Source organism: Rhinolophus hipposideros (genome assembly GCF_964194185.1).
Source record: "Rhinolophus hipposideros genome assembly, chromosome: 8".
Lineage (NCBI taxonomy): Eukaryota > Metazoa > Chordata > Mammalia > Chiroptera > Rhinolophidae > Rhinolophus > Rhinolophus hipposideros.
The window spans coordinates 50,489,384-50,511,407 of record NC_138054.1 but is presented as its reverse complement, the minus strand read 5'-3'; the positions used below and the strand labels follow the sequence as shown (position 1 = coordinate 50,511,407).

The 22,024-nt window shown below is 45.4% G+C and overlaps 1 protein-coding gene across 2 annotated transcripts in view; it reads right to left on the bottom strand.

Moving 5' to 3' along the window:
* Positions 1–285: 285 nt before the first annotated feature.
* The window catches only part of KANK4 (KN motif and ankyrin repeat domains 4), a 37,199-nt gene continuing 15,460 nt past the window's right edge, over positions 286–22,024 (bottom strand). For both annotated transcript variants that reach the window (XM_081055515.1, XM_081055516.1), the window contains exons 5-10: positions 19,208–19,426; positions 17,709–17,796; positions 14,971–15,181; positions 11,055–11,197; positions 7,626–7,826; positions 286–2,123 (exon numbers count right to left, since the gene is read on the bottom strand). In XM_081055515.1, coding sequence (XP_080911641.1) covers positions 2,019–2,123; positions 7,626–7,826; positions 11,055–11,197; positions 14,971–15,181; positions 17,709–17,796; positions 19,208–19,426 — 967 coding nt within the window. In that variant the 3' untranslated portion in view covers positions 286–2,018. The remainder of the gene's footprint in view (positions 2,124–7,625; positions 7,827–11,054; positions 11,198–14,970; positions 15,182–17,708; positions 17,797–19,207; positions 19,427–22,024) is intronic.

Below are 22,024 nucleotides of genomic sequence, written 5' to 3'. Positions count from 1 at the left end.
ACCGTAGTGATATTCAGCAATGAGGTATGTAGCACTTTTTCTAGGATGAGTTTGTAAACTTAATCGTCAGACCTCACGCACGTGCATGTGTGTGTGTATGTTTTTTTTAATGTGACCAAATTAAAGTTGCCACCCTAATGTAAAATGCAGAAATAGACCCAAAATTGGCACATTGGACTTGGACCCCCTACTACTGTCTGCCGAACCATGGTAGCAAATAAGACTCACATTGCACATTCCCAGGAACTAAGAAGAGAAATGTAAAGAAACGTTAAGACAAAAGATTGAGGGGCAGCATTTTAATATACAAACAGTCAAAAGCCAGAGCCTTGCTACTCCAAGTGTGGTGTGGCCCAGTATCATTGGCACCCCCCAGGGAACTGATTAGAAATGCAGAATCTCAGGCCCCCTCCCCTCCTCAGACCTAGTGCATTCTCCAGGTGATGTTTGCAAATCAAAGTTTAAGAAGCACGGGTGGGGGGGGAGGGGGGACATTTATTGATGTACGGTTTTGCTGTTCAAAGGTGTTTGGAGGTCAAAATAAATCCATTTAAAGCATTTTCAGCTTATTATTTGCCCCATGCCCTACACCTTGGAGCAACACCACCACGTGCCACTGTGCTTCTCTGGACTCCGAGCCTCTCTTACGCATCCCAGTGGCAAACTTCTGCACACAGTCTTTACGGATTAAAAGTGGATTCCACAACTTCCATCAGCTGTGCCTTACACATCCCCAGGAGGTAGGTTGTATGATCATATCCGTTTTTAAAAACAAGGAAATTGAGGCCCAAGGAAGTTTCGTGACTCACTCAAGGGGAACCAAGCAAATTGGCATCTCAGCCAAAATAAGAACTCGAGCTTGCGTGCTTCCAATGTGAGGCTCACGGTATTTGATGTCTTTCTTTTTTTATATAAGGTGATTTTATGCATAAGAGACTTTAGGAAAGAAAATAATGTGTGGCTAACTCTGTGTGAATTACTGAATATGAGCCAGGCATATGTGGGCCCTGGGATTACGGAAGTTTAATAAAGGTCTAGTGGAGACAGATGTTAGCCCTGCTTTGCCCTGCTACTCCCACACCCCTGCTGCAGTCTGTGGCCTCAGAACCTTAAACACAGGGGGGCTCATAGTTAGCTTCTAAAGGCTATGGGGGGAAATGAGCTGGGATCACCATGAGGCCACGTATACGACTATGGCAGAAACATGGCTTCTGGATGACAGTAACCTTTCCCCAGGAGGATGCTCACTCGATTTATTTGCTATTTTCAAAACAGCCTATGTAACTGGACTCTGCCTAAATACATGTGGTGTGCTTTACTGGATTGGATTTCCTGATGAATTCCAATTTCCCTGGAGTAAACTGGAGCCACTTGATGAGTTGGAAATGGTCAACACTGTATAGCTGGCACCGAAGCCAGTGTGCTTCTTCTTACCATGCCTGAACTTAAGATTTCTCTGTCAACCCCAGCTGAACAAAGTCTCCAAAGGGAGTTCGTTCAGTTTCACCTGCCTGCGCGGTGATTCTCCGAGGGTGTTCCAGAGAATGATTGCCAGGACGGCTGCTTAAATCTGCCCCATCCATTCAGACATGCATATTCAAGGGGATGTATTCATATATAATTGATTAAAAAACAAAAAGATGGTGCACTTTGAAATTTCATGTAAAAAGTATTGCTTTTCTAATGTGTTCCTGCCCACCTGCTCGCTAAGCGGTGCTACAAAGGGTAGAGTCACGAGGAATTCCAGGCAGAAGATGTATGGGATTTTAGATGACACCCATGCACCCAGCACCTAGCACCCTGCTCTGCAGCCCGCATTGTTTGGGGGCTTGTCCTAAGGCAAAACTACAAAGCACCCTAGTGAGCAGAATTATACAACAGGAATGTTTGTGCATATTTGACATAGCTTCTTCTCTTGAGGGGAGGCCCCCTGGCTATGACCCATGCCCTCTCCAAGGGCGAGGGAGGAGTCCCAAGAAGAAGCCTTTTGTTCCTGGCTGCCAGTCCTTCCGCAGCCCCTAAAGCCCCAGGGACCTGCCCTGCTCCGCGTGGGCCTGCAGAAGCCCTGCAATTTCTGCGTGGGCGGGTGTTTTCAGAACGATGGACAAAGCTGTTCGGCCAGCCTACAGGGGAGAAAGACAAGAAGAAACAAATCTTATCCGGTCTGCTTCCCATCCCAGAGAGGAAGGGTGAGTTGGGAGTAGGGGTATGCATGGGGCATAGCAGTCTATTCCAAGCACCCAGAGACCTTAGAAGAAGAGATTCAGACGGCATGATGGTGTGATTACTGTTATTATGGACCCCCAACCACAGAAACAACATTCACTCCTGGGAAATTCGTGTCAATGGAAATAAAAGAAGTGTCACTGGTTTTTAAATACATGTTTTTTAAAAAAATTGAAAAACGGAGGAAAGAAAATAAAACGACTCTTCCATTACTCCATTACACAGATGTAAGTGAAAGCTAGCATTTTGGTATGTCTCCCTCCAGCCTTTTCTATGCAAATTTATTGTTGGTTTTTAAATAGAGGAATGATGTATCTGAATTTTAAACCTGTTTTTATTTTGAACATACCACGGTCTGCTAGAAGATTTTCCCCTGTTCTTAACAGTGATCCTAGCATATAACTTTTCTTATTGGCTGTATAGTATTCCACAATGTACTGAACTATTTCCCTGACTTACGTTGTTTCCAAGTCTTCATCCTCATAAACTTAGTGCCAAAAGCATTTTCCCATTTCTAACTATTTTCTAAGGACCAACTCTTAGAAGTCGGCTCAGCGCACGGAGGGCCGTGCACGTTCAGTCCTCCTGGTACATACCTTAGTGCTTTTACACTAGGGCTTTTTACACTGCTGCAGCAATGCAGGAAGCTGCATTCACAAGGGCTCTCACAGGCAGCACCAGCCATTCTCTACAGAGATGTGGGGAAAGGCTGACGTGCCGCGGTGGGTGCCGAGCCCTGTGAGGGCAGCCACAGTCTCATGAGTGGGCTCAACCCTGTAACCAGAATTCCGAAATGTAAACAGCTCTGAAAACCACTTTTTTGGTAACGCTTTTGAAGGCAAAACCCAACCTGAAGCTATGTATGATCCTTATTTAGCACCGTTAGTGTGAATATTTTTACATTTTGTTGCATAAATATTAAGGGTTTGATACGTGGGGGAACACACAAGACCCCACTAAATTGTTTGCTACTCTACTGTATGTTGGGGGCAATTACTTCCTAAAATGTGAAAAATCCACAGAAGCAGATGGGGAGTGTTCACACTCAGCTTAAAACTCTGCAGTCTCTCCTCTGTGCCCCAGCATATCGTCCAGCTGCCACCTTGGCTCCCTCCCCACGCGTAAATAACTATAAAACGCAACAAGACACCAAATAAGCCACCAGGGGAAGCATGAGCTCCGGGAAGAGGATGGCCACTGTGTATATAGATGGTGGTGGGAGCAGAGGAAGGCAGTGGCATTTCAGTGAGACCCCAAAGGATGGCACGTGAACTTCAAGAAACATGAAATTCCCAGAAAAGGCCTCACGACATCCTGTACCTTCCTTTTACCACCCTGTATAAGCGGTATTTGTGTGGTTATTTGATAAATCTCAGTCTCCCCGAGGCCAGGCACTGGATTAGCACTCAGTAAGCACTGTTGAGAGGGATTGCTGGATGGTCACAGACAGGTGCTGTGTTCATTTCAAGTTGATGAAGAACCCCAGCAACCTAAATCCTAATGAGGATTTTCTTAGATTGGGCCAGTCTGGAACAAGGATTTTAAGCAGAGACTTGTGAAAGCCCCACAGAGGAAGGGCCTGGGTTTATTTAGGCCTGTCCTCCCTGCTTTCTGGACATCATCATCATTGCTGCGCTTTGTCAACCCTGAGGCTCTATATAATCACAAAGATGGTGTGATTACTGTTATTATAGAAAAGAGCCACAGGGCCAGTCCCAGAGGACCTTTGAACAGGGCCCATTTGGAGATGACAGCCTACATTTGTGGGCTCCTCTGACCCAATTGCAGACATGGAGAGGGGGGACCCTATTCTGCTCACCAAGTGTGGCTGGAGAGACCACGTGGGGAGGATGTGCCCTTCAAATGACTCTGCCAGAGTCCTGGGAAAAAGCCCACAGTGTGGCACTCCAGTGGCAGGCCCAGAGACACAGGGACTCAAGCAGCCAGCACACCTGTATGTGTGTGTGTGTGCAGGCAGGTGTGTATGGTGGTGGGGTTGTCTTTCCACATAACAAGAATCCACTGTGTCTCAGGCAAAGGGGAACAAGGCATAGTGTCTGCCTTTTAGAAGCTTTCAATGTGAAGGATGTTTTGGAGAAGCTGCCAAAATGAAGCCCTTCAAAGGGCAAGGTTCTGGGGCTCAGCCAGCACCACCTCCCCGCCCTCCTCACTCTTGTAGCCCCCAAGAGGGTGGGCGGCTGATTTCTTGAATTAGTTTCTAAATCTAGGCAACAGGTTGCCTTGGCCTTCTGTTCCGGGGACTCTGCATTTATATTGACCATTAAATGGTTGTTAGGATGAAAGAAACCAATTTCAGGACGTCAATTCTCTCAACTTCCCAAGGGAATTCACAAATAATCCCTGCATCTGAGTTGTGAAGTCAAGGTGAACATTGAAACGGTACGGTGATCATAAGGGCTGTTCTTTGCCCTCCAAAGGAGAGTGGGAGGCACAGGGCTTGGTGCTTGGTAGGGCACCGTCAGCAGTCCCCTTCTCCCGTGGAAATTTCTCACCCAAGTTGCCCTTGGGAACTTTGGCTGTGAATCCTGAATTGACTCGACCCAAGCAGGCAGCAAGTGACTGGGCCATGGGTGGGGGTCTAAAACCCCTGGGGCGCTGCTGCCCACACCACTTGGCCACCCCTGTGCTCACTGGGCATCTCTAATCCTCTCTATCTTCTGCTATGACAGGCTTCTGCAGCCATCTCCTGGTTAGCTGTCTTGTTCCTTCCAGGCTTCGAGCCCTGCCCTGAACTGCAGCCGGCCTGGTCCTCAAGCCCAACCTGACTCTTCCTGATGGCTGTCTAATTCCACCTGGATTCCAGCACTCACCTACATCATGTTCTCAGGTATGGCACTACTGACATGTGGGGCCAGATGATTTGTAATTCTTCGTTGTTCCTGTGCATTGTAGGATGTTTAGCGGCATCCCTAGTCTCTACCCATTAGATGCCAGGAATACCTCCTTCCCGAATTGTGATAAATAAATGTCTCCAGACATTGGCAATCTCCCTGGAGGGCAAAATCATCCCTGGAATGAGAACCACCAGACTAAATCAAGTATGTCGACCACTTGGCTTCTCTCTTTGGGGGCAAGTCTCCCTCTGATTGGCTGCCGTACCTAACTCTAGAACTTTATGCTCGCTGTTCCTTCCAGACTCTACCTGCAAATGCCAAGGCCCCTACTCGTTGATGTAGTAGTTGTTTCATTGTAGCTCTCACTAGTCACCTGTTCGTAACAATCACAGTTACCATCAACTGAGTACTTCTACATGTAGATACGGGCTTTACAAATATTACTGTATTTAGATAATGCCTATTTTTATCCCCATTTACAGATGAGCATAGAGAGGCTCAGAGAGGTTAGGTGAATGGGCCAAAGGCACACAGTCACTGGACCCAGTTTCAGACCCATGAGTGTTTAAAGTCCATGCTTTTAACAATCACTGGAGTTGTCTGAAGTACAACAGCGCCCTCCCTCCATGACTCTTTCTCCATCTCCTGAAAGCAGCCACTTAGCTCTCTCTTATCCGTGAGACATCTCCAGAGGTATCCAGGAGATGCTCTCAGAGTCACTGCTGGGTTATGCCAGCTAACCAGGGACTTCCAAAGTTCCTGTCCCTGTTCCCCAGGCCTCCTAGAGGCAAACAGGAGTGGTCACTCCTAAGAGGGCCCTGGGCCAGTTCCAGATTAAGGGGTTACCTCCTTCTCCCCCAGGGCAACCCTACAGGGATCTCATTAACACAGATCCTTTGTCTGACTATAACGTTTGGAACAGGAGGGTCTTATTTCCAGTAGCCTATCACTGTTTCTGCAAGCAGTTCTTGAGGGTCTGTGCTCTCCAATTATCTCAGACATAGCTTTGGGGTGGAGCTGGGGTTCATAGACCTGAAGACATTGTACTGCCTGATGGGTGGTTTGTAGGACCTCGCAGCTTCGATCACTGATGAAAGAATTTTGGGTAGTTCAGTCGTGGCCTAATAAGAGGGACTGTTCCTGAGAAGGGAAGGTATTCTCTTCCTCTCCCCAGGCCTTTATTCCTTTTGAACTGTGGGTGTTAAGAAAGTATAGAGAAATCTGTTTAAAGCATTAAGTTATAGTGCCAACTCTAAGGGCACTGCAGTCAGACCTGGGCTTGCATGACTGTTCTGAGAATCAGCAGCTTGTGACCTTATTATACCGTGTGTCCCTGAAAATAAGACCTGGCCGGACCATCGGCTCTAACGTGTCTTTTGGAGCAAAAATTAATATAAGATCGGGTCTTATTTTAATATAATGTAATATAAGACCAGGTCTTATATTAATTTTTGCTCCAACAGACGCATTAGAGCCGATGGTCCAGCTAGGTCTTATTTTCGGGGAAACATGGTAGCTACACAAACTCTCTAGGCCTGTTTCCTATCGGTAAAAAAATAGGGATGCCAGTATCCACCTCACTTGATTATTGAGAGAATTAGTGAGCTAACGCATGGAAAGAGTTTAGTCCTTGTGAGTGCTCTAGAAATACTACCTACTGCAATTATCAGTCATAGGATCACATCCTGACGATTTACCTCTGAAGTTTAGGGGTTCTTTCATTCAACTGTTGATTTATTCACCTGATATGTAGCAGACACTCTACTAGGTGCTGAGGATTCAGCAGGGAACCAGAGACGTGGACCCTGCAATGTGACAACAGTGACAATAATGCAGCAATTAAGAGTTTGGGTTTAGGAGTTTGATGGAGCTGGGTTCCACTGGCTGTGTGATCTGGGGTATGTTAATTAACCGCTCAGTGCTTCCATTTCCTTGTGAGCAAATGGGCGGCATCAACAGTCAACCTCTCAAGGTTGTTGTGGGATTTCAATGAGATGGTTCATGGTAAATGCTCAGTATGGTACCTGGCACCGTGAAAGCACTCGATGCATGTGAATTGTTACCATCATTATCACCATCATCACCATCACCTTTAAGGAAATTTACTTAAGAACGATGTGTCTGACATTCCAACTTTAATCAGGTTGGCTTTATGAAATGGGTTCCTCTGTAAGGTGGGCCACTGTCAGGGAGTGGATATACTTTACACTTGGTTCCTCTATCCAGCCTTTTGGGAGTCAAGGCAGCAGAGATTCGCCATCCAAGCTGCTGCCTTGAAGCCCACATGCTGGTATTGTGGTGACCAGATGAGGTTCACGGCCAAAGCCAGGCCTGGGCACAATGGTGTGAAGGGCTTGGGTCTGGGGTTTCTCAGCTCCAAGGCTCCAAGCATTCACCATGCACCATTGCATCTAAACCCCACAACAGCCTTAGGAGGTCAATTCTGCTGCTACTGCCATATGGTTCCCTGAATTCTGCCGGCTGACAAGGAACTTTTCAGGAAGGGAAGTGAACACCCACGTGTTAATTGCCTATAAGTTTCACCTTGTCAGTGAGGCTGCTGTCGCAGGCCGGGTGTGCCAGGAGCAGCTGGACCATGTCAGCATTGCCATGGTGACAGGCCAGCATGAGGGCCGAGGATCCATCATGGTCCTGCAGGTTGACATCTGCCTGGCAGCTCAGCAGCGCTTGAACCATATCCTCCCTGTCGTGAGTGACTCCAAGCATCAGTGCCGTCTGGCCTCCCTGCACACAGAGCACAGAGGTGGGTGAGGCTGTCGTCCATGGCGAAGGACTCCTCTCTGGCCTGGGTGTACTCAGGGATGACTTTTCCAGAAAATGACCATTGTCCTGAATTTCTTTCTGCCCTGGGTATGGGACACCTGGCAAACTTCTAGTCCTCTCCCAAGACACTAGTCCAATGCTACATCTTCTCTGACGCTCTCTACCGACTCCCAGGCATGGGATTCATAACAGCACTTACCACTTGGTGTCACAATCTATTAATCTCTTTCTCAGGAACAGAAATTTTTGATGGCAGGAACTAAGTGTTTTTCGTTTCTGTATCCCCAGTGCCTAGCACAAAGCATGTGCTGCCACATGTTGGATGATGGAATAAATGAAGGATTAAATGCTTCAGTACTGTGACTTCTTACTACCTGACTGTCCCAGCCTGACTTCCTTTAGGAAGCCTTGCTCTGCTCTGAATGCCTCTGAGATTTTCAGTTTAATGAGACCCAGAACCCTCTTATCTCAACAAGATCTGTTTGTATGGTGTTGTGGTCATTTCTAATCCATATCCATTGACAACTTTTTACATCCCTGTGATTATCAGTGGACACAGCAATGGATTAGACTCAGAAAGCTAGTCTAAGCTCTGGTTCTGCTGTTTCCTAGTGTGTGACCTTGGCCATGTCACTGGTCTTCCCTAAATCTTGGTTTTTCTTTTCTTAAAAATTAGTATACTAATGATCATACCACACAGGGCTTTTGTGGGAATCAACTGAGATAAAGGATGTAAATATAATATTGTATAGTACTAATTTTTCCGATTACAAATCAACCATTATTTCTCATGGATTTTCCTTTATATACATAGTCCTTTCTAGGACTTGATTATATTTGTCCTCATTATTCTCCTGGGTTCTAGGCGAGTCAGGCTTGTCCCTCTGACTGGCTATCAGGTTTTGTAAGGTTGTGGGAATGAGGCAAGAACTATATTTTCTCTTCTGTCAGATCTCCCGTGGCTCTGAGCACAGTATCTTACAAGTAAAAAGTGCTAAAGACATGTTTGCTGATGTGTTCACTGATTAAAGCGCCAATCTGCAGTCACAGATGGATTGTGCTTCCCTGCCCAGAATGTTGGGGCTTAGAGAATAGAAAGAGGGTTTGCAATCAGAAAAATCCTGGCTCTGCCACTTATTACTTATGTGAATCTGGACAAGTTAACCTCTTGGTGACTAAAACGGGAATTATTAACAATATTACCTGTCTCGCGGGGTTGTTGTGAGATCCGAATGCTTAGCAAGTATACGGTGTTAAGCTATTATTATCATTATGAAGGTTAGAGGTAATGTATGATGAATGTTCAATATGTGGGAATATATATTAGGTATCCTGGTCCTCCATTTCTCTGGAACCCAGAAAGGTCTTTCCGGAGAAGACTGTTTGCTTTTTGGTTTGCTTATAATCAGCCCTGAGGAAATGGTTGTTTATGGAACTAACAAGACCATGAGGTTTCTATCCAAACCCCTCTCTCCAAGTGGTGTTAAAGGCAGATGACATATACAGATTGTCTTTGTGTCTGCTGCTCTGTCTGACTTGGGCCCCTTCCTTCCTCACCTCCCTCCTGGTCCAGTTCAATACAATTTAATTCGATGATCATTTACAGAGTGCTATTATATGCCCGGTGCTGTGCTGACCCTGAAGGTACAAGGAGAAATAAGTTGCTTAGCCCAGGAGACTCCCAGCCTTCCAGCTCACTCCCATTTAACCTGGTACCCGCACCTCTCCTCATACATAAAGGCCCTAGGGGAAAGTGAAGGGAGAAGCTACAGCTATGAATTCTCATCCCTCCTTTGGTGACCTGGGATGAGTCCCTTGCCCTTCTAGACCATGAGTTTCTCCTCCGTAATAAAAGGGTGTTGATTTTGATCATAGGTGAGCATTCCCTCTTGCAAGAGGGCCAATTTAGAAAAAAATTTTAGCATGTTTATGGGAAACACATTTAAAATGAAAACAGCTTTATTGAGTCATGTGGAGTAGGAATTGTAGGTGGGTGAAAATATTTTGAAAATCAGAAAGTGATCTACAAATGTCTGTTTCTTGCCATCAGTAGGATTGCTATTAGACGAAGTGCGCCAAGTGACTTTGCCATCAGGTTAGGCTACTGTCTGCAATCACTTTGCTCGTGGGGGGAGTGGAGTTTAATATATTGTTGGGAGACAATTTTCCATGGGTCTCTTGGCTTTCTGCACATCTTGTGAGTAAGGCACTATCTGTACTTTTGTTCCAGACTCCTTTTAGGGATGTTTGCACAGTGAACAGCCTTAGAAGGTTAGAGGTAGCGTCTCCTCCAGAACAGGGCAGACGTGCTTACTGACCAGTATAAAAGATTCAGGTTCCCTAAGCTCAGGGTTCCTCTCCAGTAACACAACCCACTCTGTGCACAGGGATCTGGCCCTCTCACACTGCCCTGTGAGAATGGGGAACTGGGATTTGGGGAACTGGTATAAATACCAATGCTGTGGCTGCGCTACTGCTGTGAGTAATATACTGTCCTTTGTCTCTAGCTCAGGAGTCTCGTCATCTGCCAGCATCCATGATACCGTAGCATGATAACTTGTTAGCTTTAAGATGGAGGAAAATCTCAGATCCTTCACAGTTCTTGATCGTTAGTCTACCATCTATGATCACTCTAGGGGGAAAAGGAGAGTTGAATGCACTCTGCTTGTTCTTGTATTGGTCAAAGATGGGTAAATGGCCTTTTGAGGAGTCCCCATTGTTCCATATAGAGCCTTGTCTAACTCAAAGTCCTACGGGGTTAGGGCCATACCCCTACTCTGGGTTCTCAGGTCGATGGGCCCAGAAGCTGAACAGACACATCCCAACACCTGACCTACTTTGTAATTCATGATGAGGATGGATTATCTGCAAGGGCTTCTTAGAGCAGTCAAATGGCAAATGCGTTCTCAAGGTATTAACTGTGGGAACATTTGGTTTGAGAAGTTGAATCCAGCTGGAATGTGCCCAGTTTCAGACTGGAACAGGATCACAAGCTCACTGACTTCTGTTGCAGCCTGTCTGGGCCTCAGGAGCTTTTGAGGAAACAAATGGTCAGGCTTTGAACAGACATTTGGAGGGCCTAGCCTTCTTGGGTTAAAAACTCTACATGGGATTTCTCACCCCACTGGCACAATAAAACTGGGAGCTTCCTGCATTTATTAAAGAGTAGGCCAGGTTCACCCTTCCTACCTGGGTAGCTTGGATGTTCACATTTCCTTCTTGTAAAAGATTCCAGACGACAGCCATGTCTTCATCGGTCTCCGCAGATGCCAAGGGAGTAATCATCACGGCGGTATAGCCAGCTTTGTTCTGATGGTCTACATTGCAGACACCTGCAACAGAAGCAATGCGCACTGGAATAGCTCCTAAGGGGTCAGACGCAAGACTGCCTTAGCCCATTCAATAGGACGCTGCCTGATGATTTAAATGGAAGGAGGTCTGACAATGAAGTTCACAAACTCATCCTAGAAAAAGTGCTACACACCTCATTGCTGAATATCACTATGGTCACCTTACAAGTACTCCCCTCGGGAAGCTATGCACAGATTCTAGCACCTAGTCCACCCTTCAAAGCAATTTTGGAACTCTTTCTGGAATGGCCACCAGAGCTGAGGTCGTAGTACCCTTGATGTCCTGAATGTCATCAAAATGTCTTCCTTTCAATATTTCCTTTATCTTCGGGTAAAGAAAGAAGTCATTGGGGGCCAGATCAGGTGAGTAGGGAGGGTGTTCCAATACAGTTATTTGTTTACTGGCTAAAAACTCCCTCACAGACAGTGCTGTGTGAGTTGGTGCATTGTGGTGATGCAAGAGCCGTGAATTGTTAGAGAAAAGTTCAGGTCATTTTCGTCTTTTTCACACAGCCTCTTTAGCACTTCCAAATAGTAAACTTGGTTAACAGTTTCTCCAGTTGGTACAAATTCATAATGAATAATCCCTCTGATATCAAAAAAAGGTTAGCAACATCGTTGCAACAAGTTCATGAACTTATTTGTCACACCTCATAGAGAAATCTTTTCCCAGGAGTGGGTGACCTCAGGCAGGTCTGCTGACTCCTCCCAGTGTCATGCTGCTCACATATAAAACGGGAATTGTCATCCAGGGTCACAGGATCAGGATGAGGATTAAATGCGATCTCCTATGCCAGGTGCTTAGCAGAGCGCCTGATCTGGGGAGAGCATATGGGGTTTTACCCCTCTCGTAGGTATCCTCTTAGATATCCCTCCTACAGCCTTCCTAACCTCATAAATAAATGACATTCGGCTGGGACCCACACACCGTCAATGAGCCCTGCTACCCACCTGTCCACACCGTCACACCTAGACTACTTGATGTTGTCACATATCCTGCTGAAAGGCTCCACTGTAAGCCCTAGGTCTCATCTCACCCGACTAAGGGGCCACTTGACAATCCTCAAAGAGTTCTCTCTCTTTTTCTTTTTTTGATGTTCTAGCTGTCTTTCTTTTTTTAAGACTTATTTTTTTTAGAGCAGTTTTAGCTTCACAGCAAAATTGAGAGGAAGGTACAGAGATTTCCTATATACTCCCTGCCCCCGACACATGCACAGCCTCCCCCACGGTCAACATTTCCCACTACAGTGATACATTCATTACAATTGATGAACCTACAGTGACACATTATTATCACCCAAAGTCCACAGTTTACCTTAAGGTTCATTCTTGAGGCTGTACCTTCTGTGGGTTTGAACAAATATACAATCACACATAGCGATCATTATGGTATCATACAGAGTAGTTTCACTGCCCTAAACATCTTCTGTGCTCTGACTGTTAATCTCCCCACCCCACCAATGCCTGGCAACCACTTATCATTTTATTGTCTCCATAGTTTTGTCATTTCCAGAATGTCATATAGTTGGAATCATACAGTATGGAGCTTTTCAGATTGTCTTCTTCCATTTAGTAATACGCACTTAAGTTCTTTTTATGTGTTTTCGTGGCTTAATAGCATGAAGAGCTAAACAATATTTTGTCGGGATATACCACAGTTTATTTTTCTCTTCATCTTCTGAAGTATACCTTGGTTGCTTGCAAGTTTTGACAATTAGGAAAAAAGTTCTTTGTTTAACAATTAACCACCGTTTATAGTTGCCAAAGCCTGGATCCCACTCGCTTTCCTGAAAAGATCAAGGCCATCTGAACGAGTGCCCTCCACTTCCCGTCTCTCCCCTCCCACATCTTTCTGGACCTTTTCCTTCCTTTTGCTTCCATCTCAGAGGACTACATATCTCAGCATCTTGCCTAGGCTGACCTCATCTGCCTCTGCTATGGAACCCAGGCTTTTCCAACTCCTCCAAGACCTTGATCCATCAAACATCCTTTCTCCTTTCTGTAATATCTCTCTATCTCTGTCTCTCAATTCTTCTTCTCTGCCAACTAACATGTTTAGTCTCCTCTAACCCAAATATACAGAATCAATTCTTGTAGCCTCTTTTGCCTCTTTTGGCTACAATGCTATATCTTTGCCTTGCCTACCACAAGCATTTCACTCCATTTACCTCTGCAATCTGGTTTTCTCCCAACAACTACCCCCAAAACAGTCATTTCCAAAGTCTCCAGTGACCGCTTCCCAAATCTGTCCAGCGCAGGCATCATCCTTCAGGGACACTACGGACAATCTTCTTTCTTCTTGATGTTTTCTTCTTCATTGGCCTCCCTCTTGGCCACTTTTCCATTGTTTCTCCTGCTTCTCACATAACTCCATCTGGGTCTCCTGTACTGGCTTGTGCGCTCTCTCTCAATGTAGTCATTCTACAGGGCTCCGCTCCCCAGCCCCTTCCCTTCTCCATCTATATTCCTTCCCTAAAGGACTACACTGGCTATGCTCTAGCTGGCCTCACCCAAAGCTGCATTGCCCATTAATTTTGGATCTTGAATTCTTAATAGCTTTCTGGGCATTTCTACCTGGATAACCGATTGGGAACTCAAAATCTGCCCCAAATTGAAGTATCCATTTTGCTTTCGCACACTTGTTCTACTTTTACAGCAACACCATCTTCTCAGCCATCCAAGCATGATACATCAGAGAGCTTACACACCCCACTTCCCTCACAGCCAGCTGGTCACTAACACCCCAAAGGCTCTTTTGTTCTTCTCTTCCTACTATCCTCATTTATTGCAAGCCTTTGCTACTTCTCTGTGGACCCCACAATGGCCTCCTGTTTGGCCTGCCACCCCTATCCCTACTCCCTCCACTAACCTCCCGCTACTGCCAAATTAACTTTCACAGAGAACTCCTCGGGTTGGTGTTCCCCTACTCAAAACCTGTACTGACCTGCCGGTGTCTGCCAAACAGGATTCACACTATTCAGCCTGGTACTGAATAGGTACCAGGTCCTCTATGCTGTGGCTCCAACTTACCTCCCCAAACTTAATTCACATCCCATTCAAACTGAAAGGTTTCTGATCTCCAGGTTTTCCTTTCTCAAACGCCGTGGTGTTCTCTTTGCCTGGGACATTTCTCTGCCTGCTGGAACTCTATCTCCTTCAGTGTACCTTCCCCCCCCCCAACAGGACATCATTTCTTCTGAGACCCAAAGTCACATTCTGTATCTCTCTCGTAAGCCATCATCCTCTATCCCCTGGTTCTCAGGCTCTAAGCTCCTGGGAAGTAGAGGGCTCACACCTGGCTAACTCCTCCATCCTGGTTGTAGCCAGTGGGACCCTCACACATGGTCTACACATATCTGATGAAGGATGAATGAATTAAATTGAGTCAAATTGGTCCAATGCAGCCATAGCCTTTGTAAAAAGTACTTATGAGGACGGTAGATTGTGACTTTTCTTAGAGGCAGTGTGGTGGATGTATCTCTGGGGTTCGACAGACTGAACACAAAGTCCGACTCTACCATTTACCAGCACGGTGAGCTAGCTTTATCACTCGCTGAGCCTGTTTCCTCAACTGCAACATGAGATAATACCCACATCACAAGAGTGTGGTGAAGAATAAATGACATAATAAAGGCAAATGATCTAGTCCAGTTCCTGGAGTACAGACAGAACTCGGAACAGTGAAGAATCCCCCTGCAGGAAAGACGTGACACAAGAAGCGATACAATGACGGCACAGACACAACCATTTCTGACCTGTCTCCAGCAGCAGCTTGACGATGGAGAAGTTGGAGTGGGACACGCTGTAGTGAAGGGCTGTGTTTCCGTTTCCATCAGCCAAGTTGACGAGCAGCTTTAGGAAGTCTGGGGAATGATGCTGGAGGTAGGTGGCCACCACAGCAGGACTAGACGACTTCCGGCTGGAGACACGGAACCACTCTTGACTGATGGTGTTCAAGCTTTGCTTCTGAAATACCAAAAGATTCCAATTCCAGAAGGTTATCTCGCCTGGGGTGCTAGTTTTCAGCTTGAGTGTTAGTTTCCACTAGGAAAAGTTAGCTTTGGATGCTTCCATCTCTATCTCTCTAGCTCCTTCCACCTCTCCATGTGATTTGCTCCTGGAGGGCTCAGAGATAGTGTGGTTGAGGATTCAGCAATATACTTGGAACCTGTGCTATGCCCCCTCACCCCCAGGTGAGGTAGAAAGGAGGATTGGGAGGGCCACCCGGTAACCAGTAACAAAGCATTTCACTAGGTGACAGTTTGAGTGTATTATAAGTTTAGGTCACATCCCCTGTGTATGCACAGGATAACCAAGATCTTCAACACCCCCTCTTTCATGAGCATACAGCCAGCCTATATGGACCTTAGCCCAGACTCTACTAGGATCTCTGCATGTTTTGTCTGTTTTTCTTTGTTTTGTTTTGTTTTTATTTTTTATTTTGGGGGGGAATATTGGGGAACAGTGTGTATTTCCAGGTCCCATCAGCTCCAAGTTATTTTCCTTCAATGTAGTTGTGGAGGGCGCAGCTCAGCTTCAAATCCAGTCACTATTTTCAAACTTTAGTTGCAGGGGGCACAGCCCACCAACCCATATGGGAATTGAACCAGCAACCTTGTTGTAGAGAGCTCGTGCTCTAACCAACTGAGCCATCCTGCCACCCCTCTGGAAGCTCAGCGGCAGCTCGTTTTCTTCAACCTAGTTGTGGAGGGCGCAGCTCACTGGCCCATGTGGGAATCGAACCGGCAACCCTGTTGTTCAGAGCTCACGCTCTAACCAACTGAGCCATCCAGCCGCCCAGCATGTTTTTAATAGGCATACATCACATTTTATTAATGGGAAAAATGCATGCTGAAAACTAAGACAAATGACATGCCCAATTTATGCTTGAAACAAAATCCAAACAGCTGTGCTTGAATTATTTTTGGCTTTTAAGCTTTGCTAGGACCTTCAGAGAAAATGGCTGAACAACCCTTAGCAGGATCCCACTATTTGTTGTATTCTGCTCTTTGGAATCATGATTAAGGCGAGTTCCAGAGGGAATGACATCAATCTTGTATGTGACATGACCTGAGTGTTTAAAATGGAACATGTTTAGGTTATTTACCTGAAGGGCAGGAACAACTATGGTGATGTGAGTATCAGAAATGATTTCCTACTCATTCTGGAAAGGGCAGTGGATTTGGAGTCACTAAAGTAATGTGGCCAGTCTTAAGTCCTGGCTCAGCTGTGTGACCTTGGAAGGCACATAACCCTATTGAACTTTACTTGTCTACAAAATGGGGGTGAAAGGGGCGCTGACTCCCTAAGCTTCCATGGCTCTACAGAGTCCAGTTTTTGTACAACACGTGCTGTCTCTAAAGTAGGGAGGCCCGGGTCTCGTGCTTTGATCCTAACATAGTTATGGTGTCACGTTTGCATATCCTCTAATCACTTTTCTAGGCAGAAACAGTGGAATCTTTTGTGGCTGAAACACTTTATATACTATCTCCTATACCCATGGAATTTTCAGGAGAACCTAAAGAAAGATCTTAATATTAAGGAACATGGTGGATTTTAAATGAAAAGCCAAGAAATAACTCAGTTCTGTAATTCATCCAAGAATAAATAACAGGAGTTTCAATCAACATCCACATTACATATTGGTTCTTTAACAATCTGGGAACAATTATGTGCCAGGTAAGCTAAGATAAAGTAGTAAAAATGGGTTGGGCTGAATCGATCATTTTTACTCCTACGCCTCTTCTGCAAAGGAGAACAAAATCCGCTTTGAAAATGCTTACAAGTTGTTACACGTTGGGTCTTATCAGCTGCTCTCATAACGGGAGAATGCATCAGTACCAATATTTCTTGATTAAAAGTAGAAGCCAATCATATGTTTAAATCTCCATGGGCCATGAAGGTATTAAGGAGGAAACAGATATAGTTTCTTGTTCTTGGTTTCTTGACCCATAGGTACACTTCAAGAAAAAGTGAAGACTACAAAATTAAATGCCAGGACTTGAGGTTAATGGACACATGTTGCCCAACACCCTGATTTTATTAATGGGGAAACTGAGGCCTTGAATGTTGTACTTACTTGCCCAATATCTCACAGATAACGCTCCTGGGAATAGAGCACATGGTTCCAATTTTGCACGCTCTTTTCCACTCTACTCACAGTTTTCTCAAATTGCAAGGCAATTTTGAGCCTAAGCCACAAATATAATAGTTTTATAACAGACATCCAGGGTGCAATGCCTAAGAACCCTTGGTAGAAGCCTCTGAGCACAAGGCCTGCTTTCTTGTGTGTATCCATCAGTTCCACTTTCTCAGCATAATCCATCACCTTAGGTAGCAAGCAGAGCTTGGGCAAATGAGAGAGCACCCAGAGGAAAGGGACTCATGTGTGCACTCACACTGCTGCCTCGGGCAAGGCACCAAAGTCACCCAGTTGGAACTAACAGCTTAAACAGTATGGAAATATCTACATGACAATGAAAAATGAGAGTACCAAGAGCTGGTCGGTGGTGGTCCCAGTTTCTGGCAGATGTTGGCTCAATGCCCGGCATGCATTAAGAAATTCTTCTGAGGGTTTATATCTAAAGAAAAAGTTACATATGTACATATCAGTCTCCACGTTGATAAAAAAAAAAGAAAGTTTATCTTCTACTTTGACTTTCATTCTCAGCAGCTTAAACACCCAAACTGAGCAACGCCCCAGGAAAAGGGGCATTCCTAGGAAATACGGGGTGAATACAGTGTCCTAACGATGTGGGTTGGCTTCTGAACTCTTCTGAAGAGTGAGTCAAGTACACTGCCCTTTTTATCCCACTGTTTTCAGGGGGTGGGAGCAATCACCAAAGCATTCTGGGGGCCCCAGGCCCAACTGCAATTCCTGACATGCTGGGCAATGGAGGGTTGTCTTTCTGACTTTGGACCAAACATTTTCTGCCTGAGTGACTTGAAAAATTCAAAGAACCCAATCCATACCAGCAAATTTCTTCAGGTTATTCCTCCATGAAGGACACCATAAGGGCTAATAGAGTCAATAAAATGAAAATCAATTAAGCTGGGTGATCTCAATGATAAATACTCCTCCAGTGTTAGTATAAGGGCAGAGTCAGCATCGAGAGGCCCAAGTTGGGACTTAATGAGATTGGTCACCAATGGGACGCTCCGTTTACTTATCACATCCTTACAGTGCTGCCATGTTGGAGCACCCCTTGTGGACCTGCTTGACAATCAGCTATGGTTCACCACCCGTCACTCCTTCAGCAACCAGGTTGGGGATGATGATAATAGTACTATACTTATTTCTACCGTTTATTGAGAGCCTACTGTGTGGAAGGCACTATATTCGGCATTTTACGTACTTTTCCTCATTCAGTCCTCAGATCCAATCTATCAGGTTGCTATTATGTACATTTTACAGATGAAGAAACTGAGGTGGCCACATCTTAAGCACCTTGTCTAAAACAACACCACGAAGACGTAAGATTTAAATCCAGGTGGGCCCAACTCCAAAGTACTCTTTTCATCATGCCACACAACCTCCATCACTTTAAAAGACAGGGTTACATCAGCATAGCCAATGGGAGCGTCAGAAAAGTGCGTGGGTAAGAATCAAAAAAGACCTGGTTGGAATCCCTGCTCTGCTAGCTGTGTCACTTAACTTCTCTAAGCCTCTGTTTCCACATTTGTAAAGTGGGGATTATAATCAAGTTTACCTTGTAGGGTTGTTAAAAGGATTACAGAAGATAATACGTGTACAGCCCTCCACATTCTCAGTGCGATGTTGACGTTAGCTTTGTAAGTAGAGCCCAGCCTATGATAGTGTATCCCCATGAAGGCAGGAGTTATATCTGTTTAGTTCAATCAGTGCACAGTACCTGGCCTAGATTAGAAACTCAATAAATAATGGTGAATGGATGAACAAATGATTGAAAAAAGGGAGAATAAAATAACCCTTTCTTAAAGGATCAAGTACCTCCATCTGTACCCCTGACTTACCTCTCAGCCTTGGGAAAGGGGAGTTCTTCCCCAGGCCCACTTTCCTGGCCTGCGTTGTGGGTGACTTCAGAGAGGCCCTGGCCCACCTTGCTGCTGGGGTGGGCATCCTGGCCCTGCCTTTGTTCTGGGCCATCACATTTCTTTTCAGCCTCGCTGTCAGACAAGTCTTCTGGGGAGCTGTCCTCACCGCTGGTCTCCTCACTTGAGGTGGTCTCGTAACTGGGGAAAAAGACAGAGGTCACTTGTTCTGTGCTTCCTGCCCAATGCCCGTGTCAACATGAATGAGAAGTAGGTGGGCCTTAGATTACACTTCCCAGCTTGCTAACAACACCCTCTATTCTTTATACCTGCCAACCTGGGTGAGGAGATTCCCAGGAGCCTTGGCATCAGAAAAGTACTGGTTAAGAGCTCTGACTCAATGCCAAAGGCCATTTGGGGAGAAAAGATAATTAACTAAACTCTTTGCAGCAAACATTCAAACAGCCCATGCCCTAATTGGCCAATCATTCGGACAATCCAGACAAGCAGTACCAGGGTCTCACACTTCCGGAATCCTAACATCCTGTTCAGAGAAGGGCCCAGATCAAACAAACATTCCCCTCAGCCCACCCCACAAGTTTTCTGAATTGCCTGACACATCTTCACAGCTCTGGATGATTGTGAGACTTCCCTTTGGCCCAGCTTACACCTGACAAGGGAGGAACCATCTGTCTACTCCCAGCAGAGTTCCATGGCACATGTGAACAGTCAGGATACCTGAACCTAGAATCTGCCTTTCTCAGCTGCAGCAGGTTTCAACTATTGCTTGGAACAGCAAAGGTGAGGGTGTGGGCTGCCACTTGACCAGTCCTCCCTCCCCAGCAATAATCCTTATGTTCCATTATATATAACTTTATTGAGACTATGACCAGAGACCATGGAGGAAAGTCCTCAAAGGTTTATTGACCCCCGCGCTGCTGATGGTCAACAGGAGACTTCCAATGGATGAAGATTTCAGGCTCTAGTGCAAGTGGACACTGCCCCAGAGACCAGTGGCCATGGCTTCCACTGAACCTCAAGCCCTTTCTCTGAATGACGGTCCCCATGTTCACTATGCTTGCAAGCCCAGCCTGTTCCCTGGTATGCTCCGATTCTTTCTGATTTAAACCCCAGATATTTCTTCCTCTATTGTGCTTGGAACAACCTTTTAATTTTGTGATTCAGAGAGTGGGGACATAACATGTTTACCAAGCAGTTCTTGTCTTAGAATTGCTTCGGTAAAAACTTCACCTGGAAATTCATTCATTCATTCATTCATTGAACAGAAATTGATTACCTACTATGTGCCAGGCACTGTTCTAAATGCCACACCAAAGCCCTTGTCCAAATTGAGCTTATATTTTAGTAGGAAAAGGCAGAAAATAAACATGCAAATGATATATTCAGATGATAAATATTGAACATTGAATACAATAATCAAGGGCCATGGAATGGAGTGATGAGAGGAGGGGCTACTTTAATTAGAGCGGAAGTTTCTAACCTTGGCTACACATTAGACTCACTTGAGGGTATTTAAAATTCCCAATACCTGTACTGCATTCCATCCTAATTAAACTGGAGTCTTCAGGAAGGGGACCCAGGCATTGGTATTTTTTAAGGCTCCCCCAGAATTTCCAAGGTGCTGCCAAGGTTGAGGACCACTGCCCTAGAGTGACAAATACTCCGGACTCCGAGGGAGAGGAACAGCAGATGCAAAGGACCTGAAGATGGGCCTGACTCAGCACATTGGAGGGAAGTAAGGCAGTGCCAGCAGGAGGGAATTAGGCAGGCTACAGCTCTGAGATGGACTTCCAGGTTTGGTAGAGAGTGGGAACTCTTGGGGTGCTTCAGCAGGGGAGATAGGGCCTGTTTTAGGCTTTGAGATGAGGCTGATACTCCTTTTCTGTGCACAGACTGGTGAAAGCTCAAACAAAATGGTTTTTCCTTGGGCCACAGAGTCTGACATTAGCGGGAGTGGGAACAGCAACTCTCCTATGACATCCTGTTTCATCATTTCTGACGTTTCCCTCACAAAATATGCAACAGTGATGTCATTGCTGTTTGAATCTGGTGTCTTCCTTCTGGTCTGATCCAAACAAAGAGGGGTTCTGCCCTCTTTTGGGCAGCCTGCTGGGCCCGCCACTGGTGGCTGGGTCAGGTGTCCCTCCTTTGGGCTTCCACAGCTTCCTAAACTTCCTTTTCTGTTTGGATCCGTCTCAGCATATCAGCATTTTCTCATTACTTCTTGTCCTGTCTCTGCCCAGGCCCAAATTGTGAGCTAAAGGCAGGCACCTTCATTTATTCAACTTTTTTTTATCCCCATCACCTAACACATTGTTGACATTTAATAAATGTTTGTTGAATGACCAATTTAGAAAACATTCTAAATCCAATGATTTACCCTCTAGAATACCGGGGGTGCCAAAAAAGTGTATACAAGTGGACACTTTGGTCCGCGTTGCTCAAGCAGTAGTTTGCTGAAATCAGAAGTGTCTGGACACTGATGGTAACCACTCTGAGCACCTCTTGTCATTGCAGAAGTCGATCGCGACTTGTATTCATCTTTTGTCATCAGTATATATGGAGTATTACAATTTTAATACAGTTTTCCTTTCTTAAAATGTGTCTACATTTCTTTGGCACCCTCTGTCTATAAGGTTTGCATAACGTTCTGAGTCAACAGACATTGGTTGTTTTTCTTTATCCTAAAAAACGTTGGTTTGGTTTGCAGTTAGTAAAAAGAAGAAAAAAGTTAAATGGATGAAATTTGAAGTTCAACAAATTAAGAGTTTTAGTTTC